This window comes from Xyrauchen texanus, chromosome 44, assembly GCF_025860055.1.
Source record: "Xyrauchen texanus isolate HMW12.3.18 chromosome 44, RBS_HiC_50CHRs, whole genome shotgun sequence".
Lineage (NCBI taxonomy): Eukaryota > Metazoa > Chordata > Actinopteri > Cypriniformes > Catostomidae > Xyrauchen > Xyrauchen texanus.
Genome location: NC_068319.1, coordinates 11,851,001 through 11,868,064, shown reverse-complemented (window position 1 = coordinate 11,868,064; position 17,064 = coordinate 11,851,001). Strand labels below are relative to the sequence as shown.

The 17,064-nt window shown below is 37.4% G+C and overlaps 1 protein-coding gene across 1 annotated transcript in view; it reads left to right on the top strand.

Moving 5' to 3' along the window:
- LOC127636811 (forkhead box protein O1-B-like) overlaps positions 1 to 16,802 on the top strand; it is a 49,326-nt gene extending 32,524 nt beyond the window's left edge. Inside the window, exons 2-3 of the mRNA XM_052117558.1 lie at positions 12,047 to 12,238; positions 13,941 to 16,802. Of these exons, the coding sequence (XP_051973518.1) occupies positions 12,047 to 12,238; positions 13,941 to 15,119 (1,371 nt within the window). The 3' untranslated portion in view covers positions 15,120 to 16,802. The remainder of the gene's footprint in view (positions 1 to 12,046; positions 12,239 to 13,940) is intronic.
- The last annotated feature ends 262 nt before the right edge of the window (positions 16,803 to 17,064 follow it).

Genomic DNA, 17,064 nt, shown 5'->3' with positions numbered 1-17,064 from the left:
CTGCAAATAAACTCGTTTGGAATTTGTGGAGATTGTGACATCACAAGGACCAAATACATCTGCATATGCAATGCCTATTTTTCCATTATTGCACCCTTGGCCCCGCCCACTGGTTCTCCAGCCAGTCACCTTTTGATGTGGAGCGAGATGGGCCTGTCATGGGAGATTCATCCGAAATGTACTTACACAGGACACCTTCGTGAATTTAAATGTTTTTCTATCTAAACATGCACAGACAGACATCTTTGACCACTTGATACAAATCTCAGGCCGTTTTTAAAAGACACAGTGTCAAGTTACAACTCAGAGGAGGAGAAGCTCTCCTTTCACACTTCTGCACTATTTTTAGTTGTTGGTTTATGAAAAAATTAAGGAATGATACTGGAAACTTGATGTGTCTTCAATGTATTTTAGAGTGGATTATATATTCGGCTCATACAATAGGATTACATTTTTGCAAAGGAACTGTTACTGTAGGATGGGGCAGTTAAAACACTTGGACGCGATCGCAAAAGTTGTGAGTAAACCGTTTAATTCATGAATATTTCAAATGTCACAACTGTGTGATAGTTTATAGTGCTGACATCCTGTTTGCACCGGGCGCGTCGGCTGTATACACAGGGTGCTTTGACACAAATTTTCTAAACTGTTTATTTGTGATGTTGGCAGTAGTAGTGCCACCGCATGCAGTGCAAAATGGAACGGGACATCTGTTTACTGTCAGTGCAGTGCAATGTGCCGCAATGGACACTTCCATGGTACAAAGCAATCACTGATTATAATGAGTTCTATTGCTTTTGACATTTCTATTGCTTTGAGTGTTAACTGTTGTGCTTGAGATGAACAGTTTAATATATTCAGATGTCATGCACAATGAGCCACGTGATAAGATGCGTGGATTGACTGTCTCAGAAACGGAGGCAACTGAGACTTGTCCTCTGCCACCTGGACTGAGGTGAGTAACCGTGCCACCACGAGGACCTACTAAGTAGTGGGAATTGGCATTTCAAAATGGGCTAAAATATTATGTGTGTATATATATATATATATATATATATATATATATATATATATATATATATATATATATATATATATATATATATATATATACATATACACAAATACATAAAATAAAAAATACATAAAGCATAAATCCAACACATCTGAATAATATATATATATATATATATATATATATTATTCAGATGTGTTGGATTTGCGTTATGTTTAAACCCTGACATTTAGTTTTAGAATGTTGTTGAACTGGGGATAGAATCTATAGTTCGTACAGTATAAAAATCATTATGTCTATGGAGAGTCCTCATAAGGATAGGTGTGTGTGTGTGTGTGTGTGCTTGCGCGTGTATAGTTTCTAATAGAGCGCGTCATCTCTGCTTTCCTGTCTCTCCTATGCAGCCACATGAAATGAACATAAAGTGCAGCTTGTGTGTGCAGTATTACTGAAGAACTCTTATGAAGCGCAGATGCTTGTGGTACAAATTAATCTACTCTAGAGTGCAAATATTTTTCTGCATTGTTCAGAAAATGCTTAATTTTATTGCAGATACTTAAATATCACGCACCGAGAGGTGTGAAATCTATGAGTGAAACCTGAATATACCTGACTATAAAAATAATATATATATATATATATATATATATATATATATATATATATATATATATATATATATATATATAATCCTCACTATACCTAAAGCTTTGGCTAAACTATCATTGAAATGTTAGGATTTAATATTTGAATGACATTGAATGTATAAAAAAAATTATTCTAGATTTTTCCTTGTATAATTTAAACATTTATATATAAATATGTGGAAATGTGAGTAGTGTTTGCCCGTGCTACATGATGCAAGGCTGTTATGCAGAAATCAGAATCTTTGGATTGGCAGCGGATTGATTCGATTCACGATATACTGGTTTTCGATTTGATTCAAACGCAATAGTTTCAAATTCAGAACAATTTGGATTGATACTCTGTTCAATTCAAAATAACATCACCGACTCTGTATGTTTTAAAATGAATTTGTAGGATACTTATTTCAAAGTAAACACATTAAAGAATGTGTAGACTACATGAGTGGTTGCCAAGGCATTGCTGTATGTGGTTACTAGGGTGTTCTGAGTGTTTTTAGTGCACTGCTATGCAGTTTCTAGGGTATTCTGGGTGTGTTTGAATTTGTGTATATAGGAGTGAATGACTTTAACTATGAAAAACTGTCCTTCCCTTAATTTTTAATTCATTACATGTTCACTGAGAATTCTTTCACTGACACATAAAATACTTATATTTATTTTCGGCTTTTTCACTTCAGTGCTAAATATTTACAATGAAGGAAAGAGATAAAGCGGATGTGCGCAGGAGGAAGTGGTTAGCCCATTGAAGTCTCTTGTCAGGGGTTTATCACACAAAACCTCTCGCCATTCTCTGTTGAACTTTTGCATTCCACTAGTGTTTATCCCTTCGCTCTGAAATCTCATCCACTGGCATTCTCTTCTGGATCAGAACTCCATTTTTAAGTCCTATGAGGCATAAAATGAGATGCAGCACATCAGCTTTTGTGTTTACTCAAGACGTTGTCCAACAGTTGACTGAATCTTACTTGTAGAATCAAAATCGTTGCTCTGTGCAGTGCACTCATGGTTTATTTAATCACCTGTTACACTACGTTAGGTTACTTTATATGGAAGTAGTGTAACAAACGTGAATGTATTCACATTTGTCTTCTGGTGTTTATACAGGTAACTACTCTGCTGCTCTCTGTGTCTGTCAGCTTTTGTCATGTTCTACTTTGGTGCCACTTGCCCAGTCAGTCCGTTGTAATCCTGATTTTTGCTGCACCCCAATAAGGAAAAAAAAAAACATTAACTGTGTGTCTACTAGGGATGTGCACGAGTAATCGGCTAATCGAGTATTCGTTCTGAACCAGCTAGTCGAATATTAAAATCGTTAATAGTTTTTCATTTTCACGCATTTGACTTCCGCGAGCAGCACTGAATTACACAGTATTTTCCCTCTGAATCTCACACCACATCTCGCAGTTACAATCGATTCCACTGGGGGCACTGTAGATGTGCGTGCCATTAAGGAGAAGAAAATATGATGGTGTCAAATGCAAATGAGGATCTGATTTTATTGATTTACTGATTTTATTCTTTATAGGAGAACATTTGGAAGTTCAGACCAGGACTGTGTTTCCCAAAAGTCTCACAAGATTAAGTTGATCTTCGAGACCATTTGTGATCGCTATCGACTAAACACAACAACAACTTTGATATCAACACCATTGCTGTGTATTTATGTATTGATGTATATTTATGTATCTATTAAGTTAAAAGTTGTGATGTTTACTCATTGCTGGCAATGCAGTTTATTGTACATTACCGCCACATACTGAGCTGGAGTGTGAAACGTCACACGAAAGTCTTTCAGTGGAGTCAAACGTTCGCTGATGAAGATGAATTTGTTTAAATTTAATTGAAAAGAGGTTTCGCACCTTATGTAGGATTTAATCCTAAACTTAGTATTCTTAAAGGTAGCTTACCCTCTGGAGCTTATTGTAAACAAACAATATATGTTTACAGTCATTCATGAGGTATAACAGACATGTGGAATGCATTTCCTCCCCCATTAATAGTATTAAATGTGTATTCAATATCGAACAAGAACGAGAACCATTTGGCGCGAAGGTGGAAAACTCATTGGGCCAATGGAAGGTGGACCCTCCAATAAACATTTAGTCATGGGCCTTGTGAATGTAAGCAATGACTCTGTTCAATAAAAGTTGCTAAACAGACCAAAAATTGGAGATAAAAAAAAATGCTGGTTTGCTGCTTATCTGGCACCTTGTGTGCATGATATCGGGGAGGGACAGGTTTGGGTGGATTATGTGGACTTTTGTGTGTGTGTGTGTGTGTGTGTGTATGTGTGAGCGTGTATTTATCACTTTGTGGGGACCAAATGTCCCCATAAGGATAGTAAAACCCGAAATTTTTGACCTTGTGGGGACATTTTGTCGGTCCCCATGAGGAAAACAGCTTATAAATCATACTAAATTATGTTTTTTGAAAATGTAAAAATGCAGAATGTTTTCTGTGAGGGTTAGGTTTAGGGGTAGGGTTAGGTTTAGGGGATAGAATATAAAGTTTGTACAGTATAAAAACCATTATGTCTATGGAATGTCCCCATAAAACATGGAAACACAACGCGTGTGTGTGTGTGTGTGTGTGTGTGTGTGTGTGTGTGTGTGTGTGTGTGTGTGTGTGTGTGTGTGTGTGTGTGTGTGAGTGTGTGTGTGTGTGTGTGTGCGTGTATTTATCACTTTGTGGGGACCAAATGTCCCCATAAGGATAGTAAAACCCGAAATTTTTGACCTTGTGGGGACATTTTGTCGGTCCCCATGAGGAAAACAGCTTATAAATCATACTAAATGATGTTTTTTGAAAATGTAAAAATGCAGAAAGTTTTTTGTGAGGGTTAGGTTTAGGGGTATGGTTAGGTTTAGGGGATAGAATATAAAGTTTAAACAGTATAAAAACCATTATGTCTATGGAAAGTCCCCATAAAACATGGAAACACAACTGTGTGTGTGTGTGTGTGTGTGTGTGTGTGTGTGTGTGTGTGTGTGTGAGCGTGTATTTATCACTTTGTGGGGACCAAATGTCCCCATAAGGATAGTAAAACCCGAAATGTTTGACCTTGTGGGGACATTTTGTCGGTCCCCATGAGGAAAACAGCTTATAGATCATACTAAATTATGTTTTTTGAAAATGTAAAAATGCAGAAAGTTTTCTGTGAGGGTTAGGTTTAGGGGATAGAATATAAAGTTTGTACAGTATAAAAACCATTATGTCTTTGGAAAGTCCCCATAAAACATGGAAACACAACGTGTGTGTGTGTGTGTGTGTGTGTGTGTGTGTGTGTGTGTGTGTTGTGTGTGTGTGTGTGTGTGTGTGTGTGTGTGTGTGTGTGGACATCATGCCTGTCAGATTGCACCTGGTCTTTGGAAGCGCTGGTTGTTTACTCCAACCAGTGTTCGTTGTCAAAGTGCCACGCTTGACTGGCTGCAGTCAAACAGCTGTACAGGAGTTATCCAATCCACAGTTACCAATGTTTGAACATTTGATGCCCTTAATCAAGCATTACACCATGCCTATGCTGCAATCATCAAAACTGTCAACACCACTTTAGTTGTGCTGCTAACTTGCAGTGTAGACACAGTGTTAGGGGCCATTCACACAAGATGTGTTTATGCATTCATCTGCGCTGTTTTGGAATAGTGTTTCTATGTAAACATGCGCTAGGTGGACTTTTTGATCGCTGTGATCTCATGGCATGAACAAAGCATTTTAAGACACTGTGAAGTTTAAATTGTCTTGAGACAATTGCACTTAGTTGAGTTGGTTCCATTAGTTTTGCTGCGTCTACCGGTATTTTATTTCTTTTTTTACACAAGAATACATTCGGTATGAACAGCCCCTTACAGTAAGTCTCTCATGTCTAATTCTATATCCATAAAAATATGATGCGCAATATGATTTCTGATTACGGCATTCAGTTTACTACAGTCTGACTCCTTTTTTCGACCTCGGTCACATAATTTATGAGTGTGAGATGGTTTGGAAACAGTATGTTGATGAGTTGTAAGTGTTGAAGGTGATGGCTGATTAATAATGCCTGTTTGTTTTTGAATGGCAGCCTGTGTGTCTGCTGTCTGGGGTGTCAGACAGGATGCAGATGGGGTTTCTCGGACTTGTTTATAAATCCCTCAGGAGATCTGACACATACGCGCGCACACACACACACATTACCTGACCCGTTAAGCATACCCTATTGGCACCTAGCACTGCAGAAATAGCTTTGAGGTTTAGAATAGAATTGCACATGTTTTTATTTCATGGTGGGGAATTTCCATTGACTTCTATTGTTTTTAAACTGAGCTAATTATATTTTAACCTAACCCTACGCCTAAAACTAACCTTTAGAGAAACATTTTTGCATTTTACATTCTCATAAAGACATTATTTAGTATGTATATTAAGCCATTTTCCTCTGGGAACCATTGATTGGTCCCCACTGTGTAGGCAAAACCTGACCCACACGTTCACAACACACACACACACACACACACTCATACACACATGCAATTATAGCTTCACACACACACACACATACAGTATATGCCACTGCACCTGTTACAATAAGCAAATGCACTTCTGTTTACCAGTTCATTGTATATTGGCCCGTGATGAATTCACTCTTTTTTTACTTCTGGGTAATAAGCTTTAAAATGTTTAAGCAAAGAAAATCTATCGTCAAATCAAATATTTAAGATTCAATGCTATTTCATGGTAATCAAATATAATTAAAATGGGAACTGCTTTATATAAAAGGTCAGATGTCCTTGCTTGCATTGAATCAAACAAGATTCTCTTTGGAACATTCTCAAATCATACTAGAATTCATCATCAGGTTTTGCTTGTGGAGTCCATGCCAACTCAAGTGTATGCTTTCATTATAGCAACATGGGGACAGAAAATACTAAGAAATTCATGTAAAAAAAATGTATTCAACTTTTTGCAGAAATTGTTTTGCTGATAATATAATTTTTAATGGAATAAAACTATTGAATCAGAATAAAATGCAAAATAGAGTAAAATTCCTCTTGATATCTTGATCAGCAGTGCTTCGAATGTATTGATTTCATTTATCGCCCATTTATCTTCATAACCATTCAGAACTGAATCTGCCTCCCCGACGAACCTTGTAACAACCTGAAATAGTGGTTTCAATATGTGCAATCCTGAGCACACTTCCCACCCATTTGTAGATAAACTGGTGCATGAGTCCACAGTCTTTTTTCACTTCAAATGACATCTTAAAGGAAAGGGGATTTTAATGTTAACTTTTTACTGTCGCAGATCAGTTGGGGATGTCCCTGATCTGAGACTAAAGGTCACAATGTAGCTTTGAAATATCTTGCATGCCTGTGATAAGAGAGGGGTCGGAGAGAGAGGTAAAAGCCCCACACCATGTACCAATATCCCATGGGCTTGTCTTTAGTAGTAAGGCTGCACATTGCACATACTCATATCATTGAGACAATGTTGCTGTGTTGGGCTGGATGGACCACTTTACATTTCAGTCTGTTCATCAAAGCTATAATAGGAATGGAGGATGCATAGAACTTTGTGAATGGCTTTGCGGAAATATTTTTCACAGAATTCTGTGGGCAAAGATTCCTTGCAGGCCTGGTCATTACTCACATCCTGTAATTAAACATTATAAAGCTGTCCTCCATTTATAAAGCTCAACGCAGTGGTCAAAAACTAACCGCTAAAACTAACTTAAAGCTATTTTGAGGGTACTGACCAGATACACTCTCACTTTAACTCCGTTGCTTGCATTGTGTTACACTCATAACTAATTTGAATGTGCAAGTCACTCTTTTCACTTTAAGTGTAGACTGGCCTCTGCCATACTTTGTTCCTTTTAAATGAATGATCTCTGGTTTGATTAGAAAACTCTGACACCTTCCCCATCATAATGATATGCATTCCTGTACTGACTCACATTCTGTTGCCCGGCCCTGGTTTATCACACTACAAAGCGTGTGCACATGTGCTCTGAATGTGACTGTGTGCGATCTGTTAATTTGACCAAATGACAGCATTTGCATTATAGGTTTTTTCCTATCTATCTATCTTTATTTCTCTCTCTCTCTTTCCTTTTTCTTTCTATTTCATTCTCTTCACAGTGTGGAGTCAGTCTCAGGGTGGAGTGAGGTTGTGCTGTGGGGGTTCTATTACAGTGGAGACAGACGGCAGACAGCTCCATACGTTATTACTCACACTCTCTCTCTCTCTCTCTCTCTCTCTCTCTCTCTCTCTCTCTTTCTCTGTTTGCAAGGGTCTGTCAGCACTACTGGAGGCGCTGCCATACTCTCCACACACACAGACACACAATGAACCCATCGACCCCATCCCTCTCATTAGGGAAACATTTCCACCCCCCTTCTGCCTCTACACACCTTCCCACTACACACTACCTCTCTTCCTCTCTCACTTTCTCTCAATATTTTTACTTTCCATAGTTTTACCACTCTTTCTCATTTTATCACTATTCCTCAAGTTCTTCCTTTTTCCTCTCACTCAGAATCCTTTCCTCCTCCTTTTTCCCTTAACACCTCCTTCATATTTACCCTGTTGTAAAGACCAGCATTGCTGGTCACCATCATGTGTTGTTGCTGGTTCCATGCATTGGTTGCTGGTGTGCTGGTTTCACCCACCAATCTTTTTAACTAGCTTAAAGGAATATTCCAGGTTCAATACAAGTTAAGCTCAATCGACAGCATCTGTGGCATACTATTGTTAACCACAAAAATTATTTGTACTTACCCCTCCTTTTCTTTAAATAAAAGTAACTTACAATGGAGGCACTTACAATGGAAGTGAATGGGGCCATTCTGTAAATGCTAAAATACACACAGTTTCATTGTATAGCCACAATACATAAACAATATACATGTTAACATGATTTTAGTGTGATAAAATCGCATTCCTTTTCTGTGTAAAGTTACAGCTAATTTTATATCTTCGTTTACATGACGAGGTAATGTCAACAAACCGTAAAAGTACTGTAAAATTATGATTTAAACATTTTATAGCTCAAATAATTCACGAGATTTAATAGAATAATTTATGTAAGTGCTTTAATAAAATTAAAAGCTTCATATTTCTGCCTTTTAAACCCTCCAAACTTTGGCCCATTCACTTCCATTTTAAGGAAAAGAGGGAAGATTTTTTACATTTTGTAGTAGCCAACATTATGCCACAAATGCTGTTGATTGAGCTTAACTTGTATTAAACCTGGTAAATTGTTTTAACTAGGCTTTTTTTACAGGTGAAAAACATGTCTATTCTGGTCCATTAGTCTAAACTAGCAGCCTTGACCAACATGGAAATTCATGCTGGTCTTAACTGGTCTTTTTTTTTAACCGTGTGGACATTTGAACTGTGTTCTGTTGACTTCTTGTTCCTCAAATGTTCATGACCCAGCTCTTTTACATGCCTCACAGAAGGCATTTACAGCTGATGTGATTTATCATCCACGGCATGTATTTCAATGGTACTTAACAATACGTCCATCTTTCCCACTTGTATATTTTCTCTTTTCAGAGGGGTTACTTTTTGCACTCAACCTTTAAGAATTCATATCTCTTCCATGTGGTCAAACCCCTTTACAGTGATTCTGTGATGTGGAAGCTCCATTTCCCTTGACTTGACCTTAAAGGTCATGACCATCAGGATCAAAGGTTGGAGGTGGCCTCCCGTTGACCTTCCGCTTGGTCCTAACCTTGGTGCCTCTGTTTTCCTTTTCCTACCAATCTACTTCTTGCGACAAAGGAAATATACCTTCTCAGGTATAGTGGTTCGATTTGGGCCACGTCCACATTCATAAGTTTTCATTTGAAAACACATTCATTTTTGCTAGATTTACCCCTCTCATCCAAACTAGAACACGGTTTTCCTACACTAAACACTGAGCTTTTAGAAAACGCTGTCCATTACCGCATACTTTGGAAAATGACGACGACGTTAGGAAACTGAGTTTTCAAACATAAACGGATTAGTGTGGATTTGACTGCTCATTTCCCTCAGGACTTTCTTACTTTATGTACTAATCTTTATGTACTAATACATCAGGAATTTAAAAAAAAATTGTTTAGTTCACTTAAACTAATTCAGATAACAAGTTCACTGTGGCCAGTATTAATCAAGGCTGTCTTTTCTTTTTGTATATTTGAGTTTTGTGTTTTGGAGATAAATACTCAATCATAAAGTCATAATACTGCCAGCAAATCAGCCCTTAGGCCTAAAGACTTATGTGTATGTAGAACCACATGGCCTGCATTTATGATGGAGGGAGCAGTTACATTCACATGCTTGTGTAGGGAAATTCCCTGGTTAGTGCTCTTATTTTCCTTTTTTTTAATTTTTTCTCCAGTTGTCTCTTGTATCAGGTTTATTTATTTGATCTCTGTGCCCATTACATGAATTTCACTAAGCCAGGCATCACATTCACAAAGTGCACTGTATTTTGAATAAGGATTATGGTAGGCTGTTTGTGTACCAGCCACAATAACTATTTGCCAAAAAATCTAAAGCTGATCTAAAATCAGCATCCGATCTCCTGGGAGACTAACATTTGCTGATTTTATCCATTGACTGTTCTCCCTTATGCTGATTTAACCAGTTTATCACTTATACTGTACTATACAGTACATAAAGTATTTATATATTTATTTTTAGTGTATGTAAATAAAGAAGCTATTATTGTAAAATGGTTCCATTTCAACCTTTTTATTTTGTTTGGATCACATTTCTCATTCAGTTTTTGCTATCTCGTCTCCATGTGTTTGGATGAATGTTCTGAATGTGTTGATATCAACGTAAACACGTGATGACCATGTTCTTGTACCATGGTTTTTACATAGGGCTCCAAGGTACTTCCGAGAATACCATACTATTGCCATGGTGCATGTCGAAAAACAAGGTATTACTATGGTATTTTTTATGTTTGTCAGGGAATTGATGGTCATTCTTATAGGTCAATAAACAGGTAATCAGCTCACAGATCAAGTCTGAATGACACCTCTTCCTCCTTTCCATATCAATGAATCAACAAATGCACGAGATAATTTAGCAAATATTTTGAGATTTTAAATGGTATTATGGTTCTCTGTCCCTGTCTTTCTCTCAGTGTAGGTCTGGTCAGGGTGTGAATGGAAAACTAAAGCAGACAAAATATCATTAGCGCAGGATGTGTGTGTATACACTGAGGTCTGAGCATGCAAATGTGCACCTTCAAAAAGGACTTTACTAATGTCGTTTTGTCTGCCTATTCATCAAGTTCACATTGTCTAGAGAAGGAGATTTAAAAAGACTGTATATGTGCAATTATCTACGATTGCTTGCATGTGATTCGGTAACATAAGATAACTAAGTGATAGCTGTCATTCTTAGAGGTAAAAGGTAAACACTTCTGAACTTTTGAGAAACTTCCAAACACACATAGGCTCTCTTGAGATATAATATATATATATATATATATTAAAGTGGCCACACTTTAAGAAAGTATGAATGTCATTGCATTATTAGAAAATTATCAAACCAAGTGGCATTTATTTTACAGAAAGATTATGCAAGCGCACTTTTCAAACTAAACATATCACAAAAAGATGTTTGTTAGGTTATAAATGATAAAACAATAAATATACTGTTCTAAATTAAGAAAAAAAAAGCTATTTGTACACTTTCTGATTGTCTAACTCCAGAATCATTTGTTTGCAGATTACATTTGATAAATACTTTTGTTATCTAATTGCATTAAGTGTATATATTTTAATACTTTTGGTGCCATTCTATGCAAACAACCTCACTCAAATGTATGTCCAGCAAAAAGTCAATAGTCAGTCAAAAGGTCATTTATTGATCATATTTGCTTTTTTGTTGACTTATAACACTGAAGCTTGATATTAATAAAGTTCAGTCATCCAGTTGTTATCGCAGAATAAACCCAAACAGGGTGATCAGAAGCCCGACACGAAGCAAAGGGCTCTTTGCCGGCTGACTGTACATTATCCTGCTTATTACATGGCTACTAACCAAATAAATAAATGGACATGAAACATTGATTTGAGTTTAAATTATTTTATTAGCTCACTTAAAGAGATTGCACAGTGATCCGAGAAATAGTAAAGATGGCTCGCAATACTTGGATGACCGGTCTGATATGTCTTTATGATGTGCGGTTGTTACTTAGAAGTTATCAGACCACTAGATGGCACCATTGACCAATCAGAATCAGTTATTCCAGAGACCCGTATAATAATGCCATTTATTGAATGATTACAGGGCATTTCCGTTCTCTGTATTTTTTTATTTTTTTTATGCAGTAAAACATACGTAAATACATTTGGGGTTTCATGATCTCATCCCATTCTTTCTGTCTCCCTTGCAGAACTCAATCAGACACAATCTGTCCTTGCACAGTCGTTTCATGCGGGTGCAGAATGAAGGAACCGGGAAGAGCTCGTGGTGGATGCTGAACCCTGAAGGAGGAAAAAGTGGCAAGTCTCCACGCAGGAGAGCCACTTCCATGGACAACAACAGCAAGTTCACAAAGAGCCGTGGACGAGCAGCAAAGAAAAAGGTCAGTTGAAGGGAAACAGATTTCTGGCCACCTACTGGGAGCAATTTCACTCTATAAAGTTGTGTTGAAGCAGATTGCTATGTGTAGCAGTGTAAATATGGTGGTTTGAGTATTTGCATGCTTCCCTCAGCTTGACACCTCTATAATGATAAGTTTAGCCCATAAAATAAATTATTTGAAAACTTATATTTCATACCATTCCCGAAAGACTTGCAACAGACCATTATTTGGTGTAAAGATAAACTAATTGCGATTATGGTGTTTGATTCTAGGTTGAAACACAAACCAAAAAGTTCAATGGTAGTAGTGGGTTTTTTTTTGTTTTGTTTTTTATGTACCTTTACAATACCATTGTATTTTATCTTTTAATTACCATGTAAATACTATAGCACATGAATATTTTAATTCAGTACCATTGGATATATCAAAGTATCATGGTAACATGTAAATACCATGGCACATTAATATGGTAATCATTCCGTACCATGGTACAGTATATATCGACATACTCATAGTCAATGAACACAGACAAGCTGATTGTAGATTACCCAGTTTATTGCAAAGCTACTTACCAAGTATATAAATAAATGGATATTTATTATAATGGAGATCAATTTTAATTTGAGTTGAAATTACGTTATTGTGTGAGAAGAGACAGTGGAGTCTCTAGAAACAACTGAATACCACTTCTTGTTTTGAGTTTTGTAAAGTGTTAATATTGCAAAAATGTCTGTATAAGCTTACTTATAGAGATTGCAGAGTGATATGAGAAGTAGGTAAAATGACTAGTGAAATATCACTTTATCCCCAGATGTGTGGTCACGATTCGGAAATATCAGACCGCTGGAAGGCACGATTAATATGAATGAACTGTTCCAGAGAGCCGTGTGATAATTTGAAATACCACATTTGAATATTCTAATTCAGTGCCATTGTATATATTAAAGTACCATGGTATCGCAGTATCATCTGATACAATGATATCCTTTCATTGTTATGCGTATGACACCCAAATCTATTTGCCCTTGAAAAAAGATAAGTGTGGCTTGGAACCCTTACGGCTGCCAGGCTTTTGACAGGTGTACGCAAACATATAACTCCTGTTTTAGTTTCCCTCCACTGGTTGCTGATTCAATACAGAATTGAATTCAAATTATTTATATTTGTTTTTAAGTCCTTAAATGGGCTAGTGCCATCCTAACTCTCTCAGGGCTGCAGTCAGAGGCTTTTGAGTGACCCAGGTCTAAATTGAAATTGAGAGGTGACTGTGACTTTGCGGTAGTGTCTCCTAAGCTTTGGAACTGCCTACCTGTTTTTATAAGAACTGCCTCAACAGTGCTTGATTTTAAATCAAAGTTAAAAACTAATTTATTTTCACTAGCATTTGTAATTTATTATGTAATGCACTTTATTTCTGAACGGTATTTTTTTATACATTGTGTACTTCATTGTGTACTGATGAATTATGAATGTTTTTATATTTCAATTCACTTTTATATTGCAATGATTGTACAGCACTTTGGTCAACTGTCATTGTTTTAACTGTGCTATATATAACAAATTGACATTGACATACCATAATTGTATCATGGTACTGCCACAGTACTTTCTTGCATGATAAGAATTATTACATATAATACAGTGATGGGTTAAATCTGGTTTTCACTGTTTACTGTTCTGATTCCCTCTTTTGTGCTCGTAGATGTCCTTACAAGCTGGACTGGAAGCTGGTTCCAACAGTCCTGGTTCTCAGTACCCAAAATGGCTCGGCAGCCCCAATTCTCATAGCAATGACGATTTTGAACCCTGGACCACCTTTCGTACACGCGCCAGCTCCGATGCCAGCACACTTAGTGGACGCCGTTCACCCTTTCTACCCGAAGAGGACCTGAATGAGGCCGTTGAGGTCCACATTGGGTACCCAAGTACCATAGGCACCAAGATGGGTGGCCCCCTCCCCAGCCTATCCGAAGTGGCAGGTTCCTTGGTTCACCATGGGTCTGAGAATGTGATGATGGATAATCTGCTAGACAACCTCAACCTCATCTCACCCAAAAATAATGGTCAGGGCAGCCAAGAGGGTAGTACTGGATACCCATCTTACAACTCCCCCATTATGGGCCCTCACCCTCAACCCCATGTCCAACAAGACTACCGGAAGTGCATGTATGGTCAGGGAGGAGTTGGGGGACTGAGTCCCATTGCCATACCAACTTTATCGGACAGTAAACCTGGAGGTTATGGACCTTTCGTGGGTCCATATAATTGCGCTGCTGGGTTGCTTAAAGAGCTGTTGACCGCAGATGCCAATCCAAGAGTCGAGCTGATGCAGTCGTTGGGGTCTCAGACTGGGGAAGGGGCACGTGTGCTACCAACCTATGTTAGTCAAGATCAATTGGGACAAGGGGGCAAAATGATGGGCCCTCATGTGCACCAGCACCCACATCCACACCTGCACATGCGCCCAAGATTGCTTCATCTGTTGCCCTCTCCGGCTATGGGTATGAATGGGTGTACCATGTTGCCTCATGGGCATCCTGGTCACCTAGGCAACATGAAGCCCCAATTACTCCTGCCTCACAATCATCACGCACAGCTGGGAGGAGGTTGCAATGATGCAGGGTTGCCAAGTTACAGCAGCACCAATGGCAATGGCTACCACAGGCATGGACAGGTACCTCACCACCATGGACATCCAGAGCGGTTGCCCAGTGACTTGGATGATATGTCCATTGAGCAGCTAGAATGTGACGTTGAGACTGTCCTTCATGATACTCTCATGGATGGTGATGCGCTAGACTTCAATTTTGACCCCATGAGCAGTCAGCAAGTTTTCTCTCACGGGGTAAAGACCAACACGCATAATTGGGTATCTGGATAAACATGGTGATATCTGCTCAAACTCATACACATAAGTAGACTGTTTCTGATGTAATATTGTGATTGATTATGAAGTTATGTCATCAAAACAGTGGGACACACCATTGTATAGCACATATAAAGTATGTAAATATCTCATAGACAGCTGGTCAATAGACAGTTGATCATTGAAAACTGAAGGTTTTATCAAAAGGCAGCATATACATCCTTTAAACCCTTAATTTCTCTCTGCTAACCCTGCTGAAATTATAACTTAAACAAATTGGTTTGCTGGTCTTCCAACCTGTTGGCTGGTTTTAAAGGGGTTTGTGGCACTTTTAAGCTAGTCAGACTGGTAGACTAGCTGAAACAAGCAGCTGAACACCAACTTGATCAGGCTGGTAGGCCAGCTAGACCAGCTTAAGTCTGCTAAATCCAGCAAACAAGCTTCAATGCTGGTTTAAGCAGTTTTTTTTCCAGCAGGACTTTCCTTACCCTCATCTGTCAGGATTCAATAACTTGGCAAAGCTTTCAGTCGTAAAATCTTTTAACCACTTTTTCCCAATGTATGTTCTTGTCCTGAACAGAATGCAGTATAACTGGTCTGGAATCATCCATAGTGCCTGTTATCAAGCAGGTTTGTGTGTCATGTTCAAACCATAGTAGCATTCAGCTCTTATGGGCAGCTAGACAGTTTGTGTCTACCCCAGAAAAAACTTCTTTCTTTTTCTGAAGTGTGTGCATACACCTCATCAGCTGTTTACCTCAACACAGATAGAACCCCTGCAGCCAATCAGCAGAGGCCAGTGAATGTTCACGATGTACTGATTTACAGTACATTGTTCCAGTAGACTCCATGATTGTCAGAATTAATTTGAATCTGGATATGCTTTTGGTTAGTCCAAATGTAAATACCATAGCTAGTCAGCGATCATGGCTGTTTTGTACATATTTGTCTCTCATATTGGAACTGTAGGTCACTAAACTTCAGGGCAGAACTGTGCGTCACATTAAATAAACTGGAATGGTGTTTTTAATGTATAGTGCATTTTACATTATAGTTAATTTTTGCATTTCAGGTTGTTGAATTGAATGCCTTTTGTACAGAGATGTATATCTTTGTTGTACCAATGAGATGATAAATCAAATGTTTATACTAAAGTGTATTTGTAAATTACATCGTCTTACTGGTCATTTTAAGTTCTCGTTTCCATGAACCGCTACCAGCATTTTAAAGTCTAAAAATCTGGTTATTGTGGCCTTTTTGCTTTTTTATATAATAGGATATTTTCTCAAACTGCTGGAAAAAATTCCATCAGAGATATTCCCTGTAATTTATGTGTTGAATAATCTGTAATTTGTGCCTTCCCCTCTTACAAACTTGCATTCGGATCAATGACATGATTATGCACATGTTTTTAGTCTGGCTCTTATTCATTTATATAAACAAAAAAACATAAATGCAATTCACACATATTGACTTTCAATTTTCAAAATATAAGTCAAATTGGAATAATCGTCCTGAAATCATAATAGAGAATAAAATCTTGTTTTTATTTTATTTTATTTTTAATTTTTTTAATACGTTAGTTCAGGTAGTAAAATGTCAGCAAAGATATTTGTTTAAAAAATATTTTTGCCTTGAAAAATATGTTTCAAAATATTTTAAATTATATACATTAAAGGTGTAAACAAAACATGATTACCAGTAAATCAATAAATATAAAAATGTTCCAACATTATTATTTTTTTTTTTTTTTTCTGAAACATACATGAATACGAAGACTAATGGAAAGATTGAATAAATGCACAGTAGAATACTCCCAGTGAAGGTCACTAGAAATTATTTTACTTAAAATATACTTTTAATATAGTCTTTCTGAGGGGGCTTGCTAAAAATCTCCTCAAAAAGCTTTCTCCATTTTTGTATTTTTGACAGAGATTATAGAAGGATTTAGTGTAATTAA